The following is a 20,455-nucleotide window of genomic DNA, read 5'->3' as shown; positions in this document are numbered from 1 at the left end:
AAAATCGCAAAATGCATTACCAAAAATAAAGCCTAAAAATGCATTAATGGAATTGACTTGTCGTCTTAGGGTGTGTTTGGTTGGAGGGGAAGGGAGGGAAAATGAGCCCCTCCCCTCATTTGGTTAAAAATTTTGAAAGGGAAGGAAGCTAAAATGTCCTCTCCCCTGCTCTCCCTCCCCCCATTTTGGCTCCCCTCCAAATTGGGGGTTTTTGGAGGGGAGCCAAATTTTTGGACTATTATGTCCTTATAGTTTTTTTAATATTCCACTTCTACCCATAAAACATATTATTATAATATTTATTTCAAATAAAAAATATATTATCCTAAGTAAAAAAATAAAAAATATATACATTATTATAATTAAAAATATATTATAAAAATTATTTAAAAATAAAAAAATTATTTAAATAAAAATTATAATATTATAAAATTAATTGTTTTTTATAAATATATTATTTATTAAATATATTTTAAAGCTGGAAAAAAAATAGCCTAAAGAGAATAAAATTTCATTTTTCTTAGAGCATATAAAATTTGTTAATTTGATTATTTTAAATATATTATTATATTAATCAGAATAAAAAATTACTGTACCAATTTTTTAATACACATATTAACATGATAAGACTGAATTTTTATTAAATTATATGATTTAAATTAAGATGTAAATTAATTTATATAATATATCAATAAAAAACATAAACTAATATGTAAGGGTCAAATGGTAAATTGATTATTACTATCCCTCCCCTCCCCTCCTTGAACCAAACAAGGGATCATTAAATATCCTCTCCTTCCTTCCTTTTTAATCAAACCAAATAAGGTGAGGATGAAACCTCCCCTACCCCTCCCTCCTCTCAAACCAAACAGGCCTTTGGAAGCAAGATAGAGATAAGAAAAGATCCTCTCCTTGCCTAGTTGGGCTCGTCATTAATAAGATGGGGTCTCTGTCCTTACGCCTATGGAGTACTTTGAGGGCCCTTACAAGACTGTCATATTCAGTTCTGGTTGCAGCTCCAAAAGTTGCAGGCCTACTTAACAAACCCATTAAAAACATCATTGATTGCTGGTCCAATATGATAAATGTTTTAGGCTATTGAAAGTCCAGTTGTAAAGGAGCCATTTAGTGGCAAGATATTTGGTTGCGTTAGATTACAATTCTGGAATGTACAGATAATAAAGTAAATGGGTTAAAGTCAATTTTGCTTCTGGAATTTTTTTTAAAGTGTGCTTGGCACCCTAAGGGTGTGTTTGTTACGAGGGATTTGAAGGAAAAGAAAGAGAGGGAGAAGGATTTGATATAGTACAAGTTGTGCCTGAATATTACTCCAGCTTTCTTTCCAATAATACTTCATGCTCTAGAGTATATTAGAATTTTGGTATAAGTATTGCTCAATATATAAATATTATTTACAATTCTATTTTATTAAATTTTATAAAATTTGAAAAAATAATTTTAAATAAAATAAGGGCAAAATTATTCATGTTAAAATATTTTTTCCTCCCCTCCCCTCACGAACCAAACAAGATAATATTAAAACTCCTTTCCTCCCCTCCCTTTTTATAAATCCAAACAGAGTAACATTAAAATTCTTCCACTCTCCTTTCCTTTATTAAAATCCCTCTTCTCCCTTTCCTCTCATTGAGCCAAACAGACTCTAAAATTAAGAGTGGTGCTGTGTGGCCTCTTAAATATTCAGAAGGGTGTAATATTATCCTATTACTAAATGTCTAGTATTTTGAAAGTTGACCGTAAAGGCACTATCCTTAACTTTTGGGCACCCACTACGCTTAAGTTATGAGAGCAAAATTGGACTTCAACTCTGAAGTAATTAGTAAGATTTCGTAAATTTGATGAAGTTATATATGCCCAAGATATCCGACCTGCATAAGGACTTATCATAAATTTGCAGGTCTTGGTTAGAGCATGGCTGGTTTTTATGTCAGTTTTTTTCCTGTGTTTCCTGTAATACCACTTTTCAAAACGACTTCAAGATGCCATTCAATGTCTTTAAACATCCATCTGGTATATAATAATCAGAAAGAGAAGGAAGTACAATCTGACCTGCTACTGATATACTCCCACTCATCAAATTAATTAACAATGTGGCAAAAAGCTGAAGATATATGCATTCACATTGTATATATGCTTAACTTTGTGCTTTCAGAAATGCGCCGAACAATCTTTTTAATTAATCTAACTATTATACACGTAGGATCTCTGTCTGATATCCACTCCAAATATGATTCTATGTGCCTTTCATTTCTTCATTGTTAATTAGGATTTGTTTTAGGTTTTAGGTATAGTACAACATTTAAAATGCAATTAGTACTCTATTGCTTTCCAGCCTCGCCTGTTATTGAGGCCTTGGCCTTTTTTCTTTTCCGTCATTAATGCATATGTAGTTTTCGCATTAGTCCATGTATCTAAACACTTAAACGTGTGCATGTATTGGCTTTCCTAGCTTGAATCTATTTTTTATTTTGAAATCTTGGAATCATACATATATACACACCGTTTGATTCAGATATATACTGATCTGGTTGCTGTAATAATGGATACGTAAAATTTATAAGCTAATTCCCATCTAGCCCTTACGTTGATGGATACTCATACAATGGATCAGAAACAAAACTATCAAAGGTCAATTTCAAGATTTCAATACATGCAACGATGATCAAGCTCGTCTTGAGCCAACTATGTTTGGATATTGAGGATAGATAAATATAGAGAAACACATCAGGTTGATGGAAGAAAAGGCAGGTTCCGTATACCACACACTAGAAGTTGAATCTACAAAATCTAACTAGTTATATACACATTATTTGCCCTTTAGGATGATATCAGATAAGAAAATCAAAACAAAAAACCATAGATTCAGGAACACAAGCGTGGGTCCCTGAGAAAAAATAGCCATAAGGTGATGCCCTAATAATCTGGCCAACTATTTCATGATTTGGATGGTGCCGGAAATCATGCCTTGCTTGTTCTTCTTGCCTAGTGATCCTCATTTCACCAATTGCATTTCTGGGTCCCTTCCCACTTTAATTTGATGTGCTTGTTTATATCAGCCATGTAACTTCTGCTTCCTCCTTCCTATGTGTGTATATATATAAATATATATATATATATATATATGAATATATTTACACACTTGTCAATTATTAATTGATCTTTACAAAACAATCTAACCAAAAAGTTGTGGATGAAAATGCTTTATATGTCTCAGGTCATCAATATTAATTATGGCGCTATCTTTTTTAGCTCCTAGTTTTTCACATGTCTTAGTTCTTTTTAAAAGGTTTACCTTTTTTTTTTTATAAATGTACTTCATATATTTTTCCATGTATTTAACGTTTAGTTCAATCGGTCATTAAGACGAATGTTCTACACAAAAATAATGTGGTCAATAATCGTTGTGCGGTGAAAATAATGATGCTTCCTATTGTACTTTTAAAAAAAAGACCACAACAAATTTAAAAAATGGAAATACGTAATGTTATTGATCTTCAAAGCTAGAAGAGTTCGATCATTGACGGGTCTTCACTTTAAATTAGCTAAGGAATCATGTATGATATTTTGTAAATTCTTTGATGCATATTAAAAAATAGAGATTGCCACTCAAACAAAATTATTGTTTTGATATTAATTAGTTTGAACCCAATAAATCATCCCTTTAAAATGAGATAGGCTCAAGTTATCATGTGCTTATGGCCATGGTAAGAAAAGTGAAAGTGAGATGTTAATATACATATTGACTAGTTTAAAATAAAAATATAAAAAAAATACTGAAAATTGATACCCAATCAACATATTGTTACATGTCATTATCACGTATTTCTTTAATATGGCACATAATAATTATATCAGTGCTACTACTTTCACTGGCAAAGATGCAACAAAGAGCTTTCGTTTTTTCCCAAAAAAAAATTATAACGAAATCATTCTTTGATGTTTAACAATTAAAATAATTGAGTCAAAATCATCTCCAAAATAATGAAAGAATAATCGATCGAAAAGTAACTTATTAACTACTTTCTGATGTAAGTTCCTAAACGGATCATGCAGATCAGGGTTTGCAAATGTTAGCAAAAATATGTAAAATTACTTGATACAATGAATTTATCACAAAAGAACAGATGCGAGATCTTTTGGGAGATGGGAATTGAAACATGCTTGCGAGCTAAGAAATTGTCGTTTTCTTAGTTTATGTCCACTGTAATATCAGCCCTAGCTAGTTCTGATTCTCAAATCTAATAATAATGAAATCGAATTTACTAATAACAGTACTCTGATCAGTACATCTCCTAAGTTTGGTACATACGTAATAAGTTTTTCTCAAAAAAAATAGCAGTTACCCCACGTTCTCGTAGGAATGGTCAGCAAAAGTAACAACTGTATTTTAAATCAAATCTGTGCTCATGGCCTTCCATGTCTTGTCTTTTAAGGTCACACGCGTCAACTTTGGTATTTTGTCACTCTTTATATACATTGAACCTCGTTAAATTAACAGGTAAAGCTAGTGCGAATGTGCGATTGGATTTGGCTTTTACTGCCATTTGGCAATATATATATATATATATATATATATATGCACACACCCACATACAAGTGCCATTCACGCTTTAGCCAACATTGCCAGCTATACATACGTATGAATGCCAAATGTTACTATATATATATATCGGAGTATATTATTGTTCTCTCTTCCTGTTCCTTGAGATGCTGGTTTCTAGGGATCCATAACTCCGTCAGTAAAAGAACATGCACTTGATTGACGTGTGTATCAAACAACCTACGGATTTTAGGTGGACATCCATGTGAATATTATTAAGTTAATTATCGGCTGGTTTAGAATAGTTTATAAGTAATTTGTAAATGATAGGATTTTTGTTTCGGTTTGTGTTAAACATGTTTTAAGTAATTTCTAATTCCATACTAAATAGGGTCAATATTATATATAATGCAACAAGATCAGTTACATTAATTAATCAGTATAAAATGCACTAATTTAGAGAATCTTACTGATGTACGTACGAATATGATATGAAAAACCTTGTTGGGTGAATTTGACTGATAGAGAAATAAGCCAAGTGGAGAGTTTAATTCAAATTATCAAAATGTAGCAGTGTTGTATTAGAGAGAGATGATGATGATGATGATTAACCATGATTGATACAGTTACGGAGCGATAATGATGTACTAGTTGAGGAGGATTAAAATACAAATGAAGAAAGGAATAATTAAAAAGGGGTTTACACCTTGGCTTTAGTGTAAAGACAGAGTAAGGTCACGTTGTTCAATAATGGGATTAATAGTATATAGACCTCATCAAAACCCTTCTCTTTAGTGTTTAATTAATTAAATCAAAGGGCATTATATATATAATATTGGGAATCTTGTAAATGGGACGACTTAGCCTCGTGCGTCCCCTTAACCACCACCATCGTTAACAACACAGACGTTGATTAAGGTTTTTGATGCCATGGTCGGCGCCGGAAACCTCAGTGCTGCGAAGCTTCCCCCTCTTAGTTTCACTTATACCCTAATTCACTATCTGACAAAGCCTCCTAAGGGGAAAATAAAACATACATATGCTATATATATATAATTCCTTAAATACTGGTCAATTAATTTATATATCACTTTAATATACTACCTCCGGTCCTAGTTACAAGACGTCGTTTAAACGAGGTCTTATAATTAGGATAAAAAATAGTGTTTAATGCCTTCGACTCAATAACGATATACATATAATTATATGTATAATTTAGGCATCATTAGAAAAAATGATTTTTGTTCAGAGAGAGCTAGTTTATGTACTCTGATGTAATTGAGATACTATTACTTATTGTATATCATATTTCACTGATCTTAAAATATAAGAAATTAGTATTTTCTCAAATTTGATTGGATGATATGTGTGTAAATATTTTGTGCATCTACAGTATTTATAGATTACTAGCTCCCCCACGCAAAAAAGCTTATTAAAAATAGAAAAATTGCAAATAGAGACCCCTTACAATATTACTATTGATTTTGATAATAATTGATAAGTAAATGTAACAGTTTTTGTAAATGAGTTTCTATACGCAATTTTTCAATTGTTAGGATTTTTTATTTTCCTCAATTCTTTGAAAAAAATATATGTGCATAAACAGATTTAATTATAAGCATTAATGTTCTATCATTATATAATATGGATACATGATAGAATGATAATTAAAGTACTATTGTTCTGTTATTGATATTATTTTGATGAACGTGATGTGTTTGGAGAGCGTAGAGGTACGCGGGTAGATTTGTCTTGTGATTTTCTGATTGCAAAGAAGATAAGGGGTACGTACGCAACTCCTAGCACTAAATAAACAGCTAAAAATGTTGAACAATTAATTATACCGCAAATCGAGCAATTAATAGAGAAGAACTCGAAATATCACGCCTACCATATCAAATAATTAGGCAGAAATATTATATACTACTTCCGGTCCTAATTATAAGACCCAGTTGACTTATTTGAGAAGATTAAAAAAGTAAGTTAAGTTAGTTATTTGTAATAAATAAGTGTTGTCATTCCTAAAATATCCTTGCTAATTAAGTGTATTGGCTAGAACTATCATTATTAGAAGGATTATTTTGGAAAAAAATGTATAAATATAAGAGACAAAATGGATTGGGGTCTTATAATTATGACTAAACAAAAAGTCAAATGAGGTCTTATAATAAGGATCAGGGGTAGTATTCTACAAGTTATATCACAAAGTATCAACAGGGTTGGATCTAATAATAGAAATGAAAACGTGGCAAAAAGTCTAAATTTCATGTGGAAGAGGTGCCCATATAATACCCAACAGTGTTTCGAGTAGTATTATTTTCAATGAGAGGATATTTATATATACTTATATTAAAAAAATTTATAACACAAAATACTTGTACTCATAATATATATTTATATACCCCTCTGATTATAAATATAAGACTCATTTTATGAAGAAAGTATAAAGCAACCCTGACAGAATAACCTCACTGTAGACAATCATGCATGTATTACCTCTTTTATATCCATGATTGAAATAGCCAGCTACGAGTTCAATTAATAAATTAATTTAATTTTCAGTACAAAAAAGGACAATCATGGAAAACTTAGTAATATTAATTTTTTTTTTCCAGTCGAATGAATGAACTTAATTGAGACCAACAATGGGATGGTTGACATGTCAGAAATGCTTTGTTTTCGCAGAAACGTAACGCGTATTCTGATCCAAAGAAAAACGTAAAACACTATGATCAATAATATTTTCCATCACATAATCTGATTAATTTCGTCGCAAAAATGGCATATCACATCATTGTAGCCCCCATTTACTTCAATTATAAGAAACTCTATATTAGCCTAAATGTACAGGTCCACATTTATCTTAAAAAAATTGTTCTCATTTTCGACAAAATATTTCAGGGCTACGTGCAACGATGAACATGATAATGGCTAGTATCAATAATTACGTTGAGTCACCAGCCAGACTGGTCCAATGAGACATCTTTTCCACCAAACACCTTCAGAATAAATCACTAATTTAAGAGAAAATTATATTTTAAATTTGTGAACGTTTCATTCATGTTGTAGCTTATGTTAAATTTAATTTATATTATTAATGCAGCGGATATTAATTAACCTTATTCAAATAAAATTATGTGTATATATCATACATATGAAAGAATTATGATTAAAAGAATTACATTTAAAATTATTTAAATTGTAAACTCTTAAGATAACAAGTAATAGAGAATACTGCGAAGGGAAACTTTTAAATATAGTAATAATTGTGAAAAGTAGAAGTTTATTTTTATACTGATATCTTCAAATAAAAAATTTTCAATTGGGAACTTTTTCCCCATTTTCTTCTAATAAAAAAATTGAGAAAAATCTCTGGTTGAAAATTCTATTAGTAAAAATGACACGATAATGTTATATATACAGAAAAATTAGTGTTTTACAAATTTTATACAATACGAGTATTTTGAATTAGATAATTCTCACCGATAAAATTTTCAGTGGGATTTTTTTGCATTTTTCTCCCGATCTTAATTTCACAAATTCAAAATAAAAATATTGGAACTTATTCCAGCTGTTTCATCTGATTGGAAACTATAGGTATCAAGCTTTTAATTATTTAATATATAGCTATCGTTTATTTTACACCGTAAGATAAGTGCGTGCGTGCGTGCGTGCGTGCGTGTTAATAACCAAGTAGTAGCAGGTAATTGAAACACGGAAATTAGGATGGGCTTGAGAGTGAAATTCTGTTGACTAGTAACATATAAAACGGTAGAACCAGGTTGCCAATACTCATCGTGACTCATCTGTTCAGGAAACCATTATACTAATATATATATATATATATATTGATTCCTTTTTTATTACTCGTATTTTACAGTATTTATCTTGCATATTAATTAATAATTATCACTCCATTACTATGAAGCATTTTATATGCAGTAAATTGTATCCTGCTACTTCACGACACATTTAGACGCGTATTTTCAGAGTAGTTTGTCTTTATTTATTGCGGTGCATAAGATTAATTAGGAAAGGCTTTTAATTTAATCCCTCTTATTGCTTTTTTCCCTTTTCCCTCTTTGTCCGTTCTATCATATGAACGTGCCTCTTGCTCAGACCCCAACATTTTCTTTCAATGGCAACTTGTGGATCTTGTTGATCTTAATTAATAATCAACCAAGTTCTCAGTTCATTGGAATTTGTGATTTGATTATTTCCTTTTTTAAATCAAAACAGTACCCCTCCGATTTAAAATATAAGTTAATTTTTTATTGAATGGGTTTGGTTTTTTTATAAGATAACATTTATTTTTGTCTAAGTATTTAATGAGTTTTTTTTTTCAATTTTACCCCATATGTTCTCTTTCTTCTTTGATTCATTATTATATCTTTTATTTATTCTTTTCATTAATAAGGACGTATTTGAAAAAAACATACATTACATATTTATTGTTTTAAACTGATTTTAACTAATTTATTAATAAACATAAATATATAAAATTAGCTTATATTTTAAACCAGAGAGAGTTTTTTTTTTAATAAGGATCAAAGTAGTAATTTTAATTATGTACTATGGACTAATTTAGAGGATTAAGAAAGTTATTAAATTATTTAATTATAGCATATAATACATTATTTCTTCAAAATATTTATGTGAATAATTAGATTATATATCAATTTATAAGTAAAACAAATTAATTTAAAAAATAATAAATATAAATAGTCTAAAGTAATTTATAGTAACTTTTTTATTTTTTTGTCAAATTAGTCCACTGGATATTATATTAAAAAACAAAGATAATGCACAAATTATATGCTCTATAGTCAGAAGTCGTCAAAAAATCGTTAACACAAACTCTGCTTAGATCTCTTACGTGTAAATATAGTCGACCTAAATTAAATCCCTTTTATTTATATCGAGGCCTAAAAAGAAATCCCCTATATATATATATATATATATATATATATATATAATACTGAATGTATCTAATATAACGGCTTAAAGGTAATATAAAATTAAATAATAAATAAAATAATATATAAATCACACACAATTCCTCTCCCAAATGTAAGATGTAATTATTCTAAATGCGTAAGTTTATCCTATATTCATTGTATAGCATTATTAATTATTTAGATATTTCTATACAAATATAACCAATTAATTTTTAAGAAGAAGAGACCACGGCTTGGCTTCGGTCAGGTGAATATGACAGATTCAAGCAACCTGCTCCACCACCTTTAATTTGAGTGAGTCCCCGATTATTACTTCATCCAAAGTCATATAAATTAAATTTAAATAAAATTTTTCATCTGATCGACTCAAATTTCTACCTTATGAAAGCAAAATCAAAGAAAAGTGTAAAACTAACTACATAGAAATCTAATAAAATTCTTCCTTTTGTTAAAAACTACATAAAAATCTTCTTTTTATGAAAAAAATTATATAAATTCATTCTGCCAGATTCTTTAATCGTATATATTTGAGAAAAGACTAGGGCCAGGCCCCAAAAAAAAAAAAAGGAAGAAAGAGTAGACCAAGAAGGGGGAAAAGGAGATAAACAAAAGAAGAATGAGAATTATAAAAATCCAAAATGCCATGTCCATATGAATTGAAAAGCACTCAATGTCATAATGTCAGGGAGGGCAGTTTCGTCAATTCAGATGAATAATAATAATAATAATAATTACGACCATCATTGTTAAAGTTATGAGCAGGATCGTTGCTATATATACAAGCCTCACCCTTCAAACTTGGTCCTGTTCAAATATTCACACAACCTCAGATATCATATCCTTCTTTCTTTCTCTCTTCTCTTTCTCCACAAAACCATTATTATTACAGTCAAATGGGGAACAGCTTAAGGTGCTGTTTGGCTTGCGTTCTTCCCTGCGGTGCTCTTGACTTGATCCGAATAGTCCATCTCAACGGCTTCGTTGAAGAACTCGCCGGTCCCATCACCGCCGATGAGGTCCTCAAAGCCAATCCCAATCACGTTCTAACCAAACCCACTTCCCAGGGAGTCGTTCGCCGGATTCTCGTCCTCTCGCCGGATACCGAGCTCAAGCGAGGCAGCATCTACTTCTTGATCCCATCCTCCTCCGTCCCCGACAATAAGAAGACTACTTCCTCCAAGAAGAACAAGATCAGCAGCAAGAAGAAGAGTAGCCATACTGTTTTGTCTTCTCAATGTGATAAACATCTCGCAGTACTCTCTGCGGATATTGCCTCCTCCGAGAAGAAATCTTCCCGCAGGGATCGCCGAAGCGGCCACGCGGGAATATGGAAGCCTCGTTTAGAGAGTATCTCTGAGGACTAGTCCTTTTTTTGTTTGGGGGGGGGGGTGGTCGGTGTTTGAGTTTGCCGGTGACGGAATCTGGCTTTCTTGGGGAACCAAAAATGGTTTCAATTATTGGAGGAGAGCGAAGAATGATGTACTCTCTTTTTTGCCCTTTTTGGTGTCCCTTTTGAAAACAAATGTACGTGGGTTTTTGGTTTTGTGGATAAACAAAAATTTACCTTGTCAATATTGTCTTTTGATTTCCTTCTTTGTTTTTGGCTGCTTATTCGATTTGATCAAGCTTTAATCTTTTCACTTCTATGGGAAAAAAAACCACCGGCCTGACGGATATTCAAGTTTGTGCCCTTTGAATCACAGATTTCTTGCAAATATCTTCCCTTTGTTGTTATTTGAAACCCATAATGAAAACTTATAACGAAACTTGCCTAAGTGAAAACTTTTAATTTAATTTAATGAATCAAATATGACTTGAAATGAGTATAGCTAGTATTTGTTCACCCTAAATTGTTTAGGCGTTATTGATTATAGCTAGTATTTGTTCACCCTAAATTGTTTAGGCGTTATTGATCCATTGTTTAACGGCGGGACAAATGATGAGAGTTTGAATGCCAGATCCATAACTTCAATGATGAAGCGGGGCTTAATTAAGTTCCATGAGCTAATCTAACCAGATGGAACATGCTTGCTGGACACATGTCTTCCCGAGAAATCTGGTTATCAATTACTAATATAGAATGGCTTAACTTGTCATGAATTACTATTTGCTGCTATTGTGTTGATAAACTGTTAGCTAGTTAGCGTTTTGGTGATAATTAAGATTAGGAACAAAATATCTAAATCAAAAGATAAACGATTATTGCGCATATCAAGAAGTCAAAAATATAAGACTGATCGGGCATGAGAAATTATAATAATAGTAAACGTTGAGGCAACAAAGGGAGGGAATTGTGGTAACAGCAACAATATTAAAACGGATTATGTGTTAATTAATGTTAATGATTACGAGCCTAGGCTTTGCGCACTTCACGCCCCGGCCTTGTGTGTTAATTAAATATAATCTTTACATTTTTGGGTCAATTCAAAGGCCATGGGTCATTGGTACAACTAGATGGCCACTATAACCAATTAATTAAAGAAATTTCATATTGATGGAAGCTCTTCATCATGGAAGTTGTTTTTGCATGCACATCTAAATTTAAATTAATTAACATGGCGCTAGCTTATAGGAGTGGAAGGAGATAGTTTGGATCTCCATAAGACAGTACAGATTCATGGGAAGAAGGGGATATATATATATAGAGAGAGAGAGAGAGAGAGTGTGTGTGTGTGTGTGTGCATGCGATGAAGTTTACTATATGCAGAAGTGATTGAACAAGGTTAAAGATAAGAAATAGGTAAGGTTAAGTAAACGAAAATGGAAGGCGTTGATGAGGAATAAGGAGAGGGGATAAAAACAAATGAGAACAAGCTGGCACATCGTGCGTTAAGTAATATAAATACTGCTGCTTCACGTGGGATTCCCTCTTGATCTCTATTCCCCCGCCCCCCATACATATTGCTTTCTCTGTAATTAACCCCAAACTCACTCATGCACTGTTATTATATTAACAGTTGACTGCCCCTGCTGAGAGCTAAAGTGGTGAAATGTGAATATAATGTAATAATGAGATAGTTTGTGAGGTAATTAAGATCGAGATTAAAGTCGGGGTTGATATGTTTTGTTTTAAAAAGAAGAAGAAAAGAGGGAAGAGGTGAATTAATTAATGAATGAAAAGGAGGGAATTGTAGGGAGATGAGATCCCGAGGAGAGGAGAGGAGAGGAGAGGGAAAAGGGAAGTGGTGGTTAGGAGAAAGGAGATCAAGACGCTGAGTTTACGCCACTAATTCATTCCTGCATCGCCTTAACCAAACATTTCCCCTCTTTCTCCTCCCTCCTTGCTTCCCATTCCATTATTTCATAGCTACTCTTTTTTCACCATCCACATATAATTCTCATCAACCCTTCTCTTAAAGCTTAATTTCCTCCATTCATTGTCCCTATTTACAAGTAGTCAGTAATTGTGTAGGCCTTTAATCGCTTTAGGGGATGTTTGGATTATTCAAGAAGTGTTTTTAAAAAAACTTTTCTGTTTTTTAAAATTATAATTTTATTTTTATCTAAACATCCTTTTAATTACATATACTGGTATATACTAGAATTATATGTATTTAGTCAGGTAGATGCATGTTGTATTCCACCATATTTAAGGTCACACTCACTTTTCATAATTTATAAATATTGTCACTTGCTTCTATTTTTACATTTTATATCATCTTCAATTCTTTACATACTATTTATTTAGTACATAAATATTAATTATTATACGTATTTGATCATTATAAAATAATAATGCATTTTGATTTATTAATGTGAATTAAATTTTATAATTTTATAAAAACATAACTAAGACTAAAAATTATTCAAAGGTATTTGTTGCTCGGGAAAAGAGGCATTTTCATGATATTTATTTTTCAATAATTTACTCACTCACTATCTCAATTTTGATCACAATTTTTTTGGCTATGCCATTGTACTGTTTGCATCATTTCACACGATAAAGCATTTTGGGAGGGGAAAAAAAAACAAAATTGAAAGTTCAGGGGGAAATTAAAGAATAATATTTTGCAGCTTACACCTGAAGATTTGGAAGTAGTGGTGAGAAGATTGATTGGAAATGGAGAATGAAAGTGCATAGATCCAAAGTCACATGATGAGGAAGAACCTAATAATAAGTTGGTGCATGGTGGCAAAATAATAATCCACCATCCATAAGGGAATCCACAAGAGGAAGAGCACCTTTCTTTTTAGGGCAACGTCTCAATCCATCAATATCTATCTCCTAATTAGTAATCCCCTTCATCTTTTTTATGAGTAATGTCACATTATATTTATTTAATTTTATCTCTTTTTCCCCTGTCACCTCCATTAATTCTCTTCCTTTATCAATAATCGAATATTAGCAGGTGACTACATCTTTTAAGTGATATGAAACATATATAAGACATCAAAGTGCTATTCCCTTCTACTTCAAGTGCTTCTTATCTGTTTTGGGAATCAAGCTAGGCTCATAATTATGACAAGACCAAGCACAAAACATACATCACACACCTAGCTAGAACAATTCTCTGCCTATCCGTACGAACCACATGTAACTTTAAATTGATTACTTGCTAAAATAATAATAATAATAACCGATACCCGGAGAGCATATTCTACAACCCAAAACGAATTCTCTAAGCACTCCTTTAATTTATTTCAAGTGACATGAAATGAAAGTCAAAGTGAAACTACACATACAGCTGTACTTAACATATATAAATAATAACCTATGCGCATCTTACTTTTGTAAGATACTACTTTAACAAAGATTCTTAAATATTAAAGTACATAGGCTCATCAAAGTCCAAATCTGAGTTTAATTGCACGGAATCACGGATTTATTAATTTTTTTCTTCAAGATCATTCACAAATCAAGATGCACGGTCTAACTACAGTTGTTTTAATGTTATACTGTATGTTATTTGATTACCAAAGATAAAAAAAAAAATTGTTAAAAAACAAAAAAAAAATTTACTACCTCGAATCCTAATTATAAGACCTCGTTTGTAATCTATAAATAAAGTCTTATAATTAGAACCGGAAGTAGTACCTTATAAAGCAGAAGAGTGAATATTTTCTTGTAAATTTGTATTGGGCATACGTAGGCCGGCACTGGGAAACAGGCTCCAGAAAGAACAAGAAATTAAGGAACATGCAGACCGCCATCCCAGGTCCTATCCGTACCACGATGAGTGCTTCTAGTTGTGCGGTTATATATAATATCAGTATATGAAACCAGGGTGGGGTGATTGAAGCCGACTTCGGAAGTTATAATTTATAATGAAGCATCCTCGTTTTTCATGGCTGCAACTGTTTCCACCTGGTTTACTTAGCGGGTGGCATATGCAATATCTCCCACTTGAAAAGCTCAGATTTATGTCTTCAGTTTCCTATTACAAAATCCATAGCTCTGCATTATGCTTCCTTCCTTTTCTTCACTTTACCAACACTCAAATCCTATTCCCGACATTCTTCTTCCCACCCTTCGTATTTTTGTCTTCCTTAGTTGCATGCTGCTTGCTTTTTGCTTTTTCTCTGCAATGGTACGCTTCGCTGATTAATTAAGATGCAATGTCCCCCGGCTCACAAACCCTCTGTTCCTCAAATTTGATCGCATCAAGCAGCAATATCTGCCTTTAGTTTCCTATTTCTTTCACAAATGTATCTTTCCACGCCATTCTAGTTATTAATTGTGTGTCTCATTACTTCAAATGTTGTGCATTAGCAGTACACGAAAAAACGTGTCCCATTAATTTAAAAATAGCCACCAGTATATCAGATTATCAAGTTGGATTTCTTTTTACTGCTTAGCATTTCACTCTATAATCGATTTTTCCAAAGAAAGTCTTGCATGTGTTATGTTTTCTATTGGAGAACCTCCCAGTAAAATTTCAACCTAAAAAAAAAAACTGCCTTAATCTTTTCCGTAGTAAAGATATCCTCCATCAACGGGGCCTCCCTATTTCAAGGCAGATGGCTTTACAGTGATTCAATAAGATTCCTTCCACCCACCCGCAGCTCGGAACTAGTAATGATTGAAATGCTATCACTTCTCTACTTAGTATTCAGAATGAACTTAGATGCAAAAGGGTTGGGGGGGGGGCAAAAAAAAAAAAATTAATTGTGATCAAACGCCGTAAGTTTCTATTCTTTCTCTCCTGAGCTGTGTTGATTCCTCAGGGTCACGTAGTCCCCAGAATCTGGTTTGCTGTTGCACTACAAGAACTGCAGTTTTAGCTCCAATGTCTAAGGAGGCAAGAATCTCTCCCACAGTTCCCAATTCTCCATCCTTCCAATTCTTAAGTTCAGACATCAGATTTGAGTCCCCATGCCTTCTTCCAACCATAACAAGGTCATAAACAGTGTCTATGTCTTCAACAGTTGAAAGCACATCCCTCCCATCCATTATTTGGGCTTCCTTATAAGAAACTCTTTCGTTCCGAAAGGCGCTGAGCCTAAAGTCACTCAAGATCTGGGTATCAAGCATTTTGCTCCTTTCTGTACCGGCAACAATCTCTGTTGAAGGAGAAGAAAAATGAACTAGTGTTATATGCACATTGGGTTGTTCCAACATGCGCCTTGCCAAGGCAAGGGCTTCACGGTCATCTGCTCCTCCAAAGAAGAACACTGATACTTGATATGTTGGTTCCCTGGCACAATGATCACCCCGAAAGCTTCGTTGATTGCCACGATCCACAAGGACCCCAACTGAGCAAGGAGCTTTCTCTAGAACATTCCTAGTCAAGTGCTTGAAGGGAAATGATGCCACAGGTTTCCTTCCATGTATCCACTTCTTCTGAAATGATATGACTATAAAGGTTACTCTCTTTTCAAGTGCCATGTAGCACACATCATTGTGCATTGTTTCGTATGGGGAGATGCCTTTATAGCAGCACAGAGTAACCAGGCCTCCATGCTCATGCTCAAATTTCACAAATGAGTCGAAAATTTTCTCAGACTCAGTTGGATAATGTCGAGAAGTATTTTCCCGTGGCACATGCGCAACAAGTAGAGAGGACGCACGGCCTGCAAGCTTAACAAGGTGGAGCACAACTAAATCAATTGGGCTTTTTATGTTGGGATTGGAAGCAGCAAGAAGGTTCAGAATTGCCAAGACATTATCTGGTTTGTGAATGCATGCAAGAATTCGCAGAGGTTCATTGTTGCTATGATGCAAAATTGTCCTTCTTTTATAAGCAAGAAACCTCCTTGATGGATCATAAAGGATCTTGACAACAGGCGATACAATCCCAGTTACGAGCATGACAGAAATGATCATAATTGCATAAAATTCCTCACTCATGGTCTGCAAATGCAAAGAAGCACTCCTGTTATATTTAGCATATAATAAATAAACTCTACTAAGTTTTATGTAATGAATGAATTAAAAAAATGGCTTACATTTTCTAATTTCCAGTCAATCAACAAGGCCAGTTCAACAATGCCTTTGCAGTTCATAACAAAACCAAGAGAAAGAGCATCTCGGAAAGGCATCCTACACAAAAGGAGAGGCAATAGTACTGCTACAATCTTCCCACAGAAGGCAACAAAAATTATTAAATGAACTGCACCCACATTCCTCAGCTCCTTTATGGCAAAAACATCTGTTCTTAATCCACATACGATAAAAATAATAGGCTGGAACACTGCAGAAACAAAGCAGTCAATCTTGTCTACCAGTGCAGCTCCTAACGGAGGCCCATCTGGTATAGCCAACCCTAGCACGAAAGACACAAGATATGCATGGATGCCAAGCAGTTGGCCCATGAATCCACTGATCAAAAATGTCAAGAGGACCCCAAAAATATAGATTTCCTTAACAGGTTCTCCCTCTGGGGTGTGTCGAATTGCCCATAATGCTGCTGGACGCACAACAAACATGATGAAAGAAATAAGAAGAGCGGTTGCCAAGAAAATTTCAAAACATACTCCTATTGACTGTGTGTGGGCTAATCTTGAGGAAAACTGAATTGCCATGAATGACCAGTGGAAAACATCACAAACGAGTGAAGAAGAAGAGGCCAAGCGCCCAATCTCTGAATTAAGAATATGGAGTTCAGCAAGAAAACAAGTTATCACTGGAAACGCTGTCATAGATGCAATTACCACCACAATAGGAAGCGCCTCAGCAATATCTTGATCCAATGGAAAAAATTGACTGACGATAAAGGCAACCGTTTGGGCTAAGGTGTACGGAACAATGAAACCCAAAACTCCCATGGCCAAGGTCCTTTTACCTGATCTAGAAATGATGGTAGGATCTATCTTTATGCCAACTAGGAAGACGAATATCATTAAGCCGAAAAAAGCAAAGGTATCAAGCACGCATTTTCCTTTGGGTGGGAAAACTCTCTTGGCAAATTCCGAGTTGCGCCCAAGAATTGAAGGTCCTAAAGTCAAACCGCCCTAGTGAACAGAGATCACTGAAGAAATTAGACACAAATCACTGGCATCAACTTTAACGCATAAAAAGTGATTGTGTGAATTACAACTAGTAGGGTTTCATGTTTCAAACTCAAAATAACTTATCAGATAACAGAACGAGACTGGGCAAAATAGAAGAGTTCGGTGGCTGCTAGTCTTATAATGTATAACCTTGTTAACAACTAAAAGTGCGTTAACCCATTGGCCAGTGTTTAAGCAACTAAAAGAACAAGTTAGGATCTTGATAGGACCTACCATTGTGGCTACCAGAACATTTGTAACAGCTCTTATAAAATTACTTGGCTAAAACGACTGTGGTTTCTAAATATTCTCCTCATCGTCTCTATTTAGTATTTACAAAAGCAAAAGGCGATTCGTTCTAATTGAACAGTTTTTGCAGCTCCCTACCTTGATTATACTGGTTTCTCTTTCTGAGAATATTGTACAGAATTTGTCAACAGATAGATTACGTGATCATACAATCTGTAATGAATCTTGAAAGTCAAAATATAGGACCCAGCTTGATTAACTATAATGGGGTTCTGATTACCGGACGTTACAGCCCATGGAGGACCAATAATTAATTCTAATTGTGATTTTAACATCAAAACGGAAATTAATAATAAGCAGGCTGAGAGCTTACAAGAATTTGAGAAATAATATAGGGTTGACCCAAGGGCTTGAGGAGAAAGAGAAAGAAACCAGTGAAGATGGACATGAGTGAAAGCTGGAGCAAAATGAGAGGAACAGAAAAGTTGAGTGGGTCATCTCCCAAAAAGAAACCCTTGGAGTTGAGAAGATTGAAGGCATGACAAATGAAAGAATCTTGAAACTTGATGTGGGCCTGCGTTGCCGCTTGAATTGCATTCTGAACAAACCTTTCTCGTCCTCCCAAAGAGGGAGGAATCGCGTGAGACTCATTAAGAAGCATTGGGATGAGAAGAGCGAGAAGCAGAGGATTAGAGGAAACGTTAGAGAACCCATTTGGGAGAGAATACAGAAATCACGGATGGATGAGAGGGAGAGAGAAACAGAGCAACAAGTAATGGCTCCTTTTACGATATGATTACATGAAAATGAAAATAAGGCAAGTGCTAAAACAATGGATATCTATATTTGGTCATTCTAAACTAAAAAGATCTTTTTTTTGGGGGGGGGGGTGTTGGATAAAGAATGGAACCAATGTCAAATGTTCAACGCCCAGAAGCTGCAAGGATTTCAATTTTCAAGGATCATATCTTACTACGTCAATATAGCAAATCATTTCTTTGAAGGGAAAAAATCCTGGTAATAATTTATCATAAAAAATAGGTGCTTTCTTTTTGCCGGCAAAATAGGCGCTATTCAATTCGTGGAGTAACATTTGATAACCAAGTTTACATGGTGTGCCACAAACACATAATAGCATTTTATCATATTAACTTCTTGGATGAAAAGTATCAACGAAAACGGAAGTAGGTTGTTCCACTCGAAATTCAGCCATAAGCAGGTTTTGTGCCCCATTGATGCTTCTGCCGCCCGAGTTGACTACTGCAGGCCACAGCTGCCAGGAAACACGAAAGCGTAGGTGTCCCCGACGAAAAAGGAGGCGACTGTTTCTTGAAGATTCCGAAGGAATCAACGATACCGGCTTCTTTCAGAGCCAAGATATCCTCGCCGGTAGGAGTGTTGATGCAGATAGCTCCGGAACTGGGTAGGAGATACTCCTCAGCGATCAATTCGTAGAATATGGTGGTGCAGTTTTCAACGGTTCTGCGCCATTTTTAATCAGACAATTTGCCGCCTTCGCCAGAGGAGGAGTGGACGCGTACTTTCAGACGGGGGAAATTGAGATTCCGCGGGAAGAAGCAAAAGTCGTCGGAGTCGTAGGATCCGCCTTTTCACAGTGATTATGTGAGAGAACCGTGCGAGAGACACGAGAACGCCAAAAGAATGCGAACGGACAAGAATGTACCTCAAGAAGCTGTGTTTTATCATTGAATCGTTCGCTTGCAATGTCAGAAGAAAGAGAGGTATGACTGCTTCGGAAGCGGGACAGGGGAAATGGTAAGCAAAGTCTTAAGGATAAAATAGGAAAATCAACACATCACACGGCGCGGGAGATTTGTACTAGTGGCGGCGCGGCTGATTACCGTCGCGGCAGTGGGTCGCGGAAACGGTTGAGAATTTCTGGGTCGAAAGGCGCCAATTTTGATACATTATGAAAGTAGAATAGAATAACGAAGGTGCCATTATGATTTATGGTGCTTCTTAAAGCCCGTTCTGATTTGGACATCAAATTATTGGTTACAGATGGGCCACACCTAGTCATTAAAGGGCTGAGATAAATTGCCAAGATCCAGGCTGAAATGGCCCAAGTCGAAGATCATCTTCATGAGATTTTTTTTTCTTGTTTTGACATTGGTATTTGGATTTAGAGGTCGCCTCTCATCGTTAATAAGCGTCAATATTCAAATCCAACGAATCAGTGAGTTGTTGAGTGCTGCCTAACCCAATTCAATTGTGTCTTGCAATTAAATGGGCCACTATG

The 20,455-nt window shown here is 34.3% G+C and overlaps 2 protein-coding genes across 2 annotated transcripts; one reads left to right on the top strand and one right to left on the bottom strand.

Annotated features, from left to right (window-relative positions):
- The first annotated feature begins 10,326 nt into the window (after positions 1–10,326).
- LOC114726511 (uncharacterized) lies at positions 10,327–11,088 on the top strand. The gene has a single exon (XM_028913118.1). The coding sequence runs from the start codon at positions 10,410–10,412 to the stop codon at positions 10,878–10,880; it is 471 nt and encodes a 156-aa protein (XP_028768951.1). The 5' UTR covers positions 10,327–10,409; the 3' UTR covers positions 10,881–11,088.
- Positions 11,089–14,907: 3,819 nt separating this feature from the next.
- On the bottom strand, positions 14,908–18,856 carry LOC114726487 (cation/H(+) antiporter 15-like). The gene is made up of 3 exons (XM_028913093.1): positions 18,569–18,856; positions 16,903–17,907; positions 14,908–16,807 (listed from the first exon to the last, which is right to left on the bottom strand). The coding sequence occupies exons 1-3, from the start codon at positions 18,854–18,856 to the stop codon at positions 15,629–15,631; spliced, it is 2,472 nt and encodes an 823-aa protein (XP_028768926.1). The 3' UTR covers positions 14,908–15,628.
- Between the last annotated feature and the right edge of the window lie 1,599 nt (positions 18,857–20,455).

This window comes from Neltuma alba, unplaced genomic scaffold (genome assembly GCF_004799145.2).
Source record: "Neltuma alba isolate B1F8T4 unplaced genomic scaffold, ASM479914v2 tig00012379_pilon, whole genome shotgun sequence".
Taxonomy (NCBI): domain Eukaryota; kingdom Viridiplantae; phylum Streptophyta; class Magnoliopsida; order Fabales; family Fabaceae; genus Neltuma; species Neltuma alba.
This window is presented reverse-complemented; position numbering and strand designations above follow the sequence as displayed.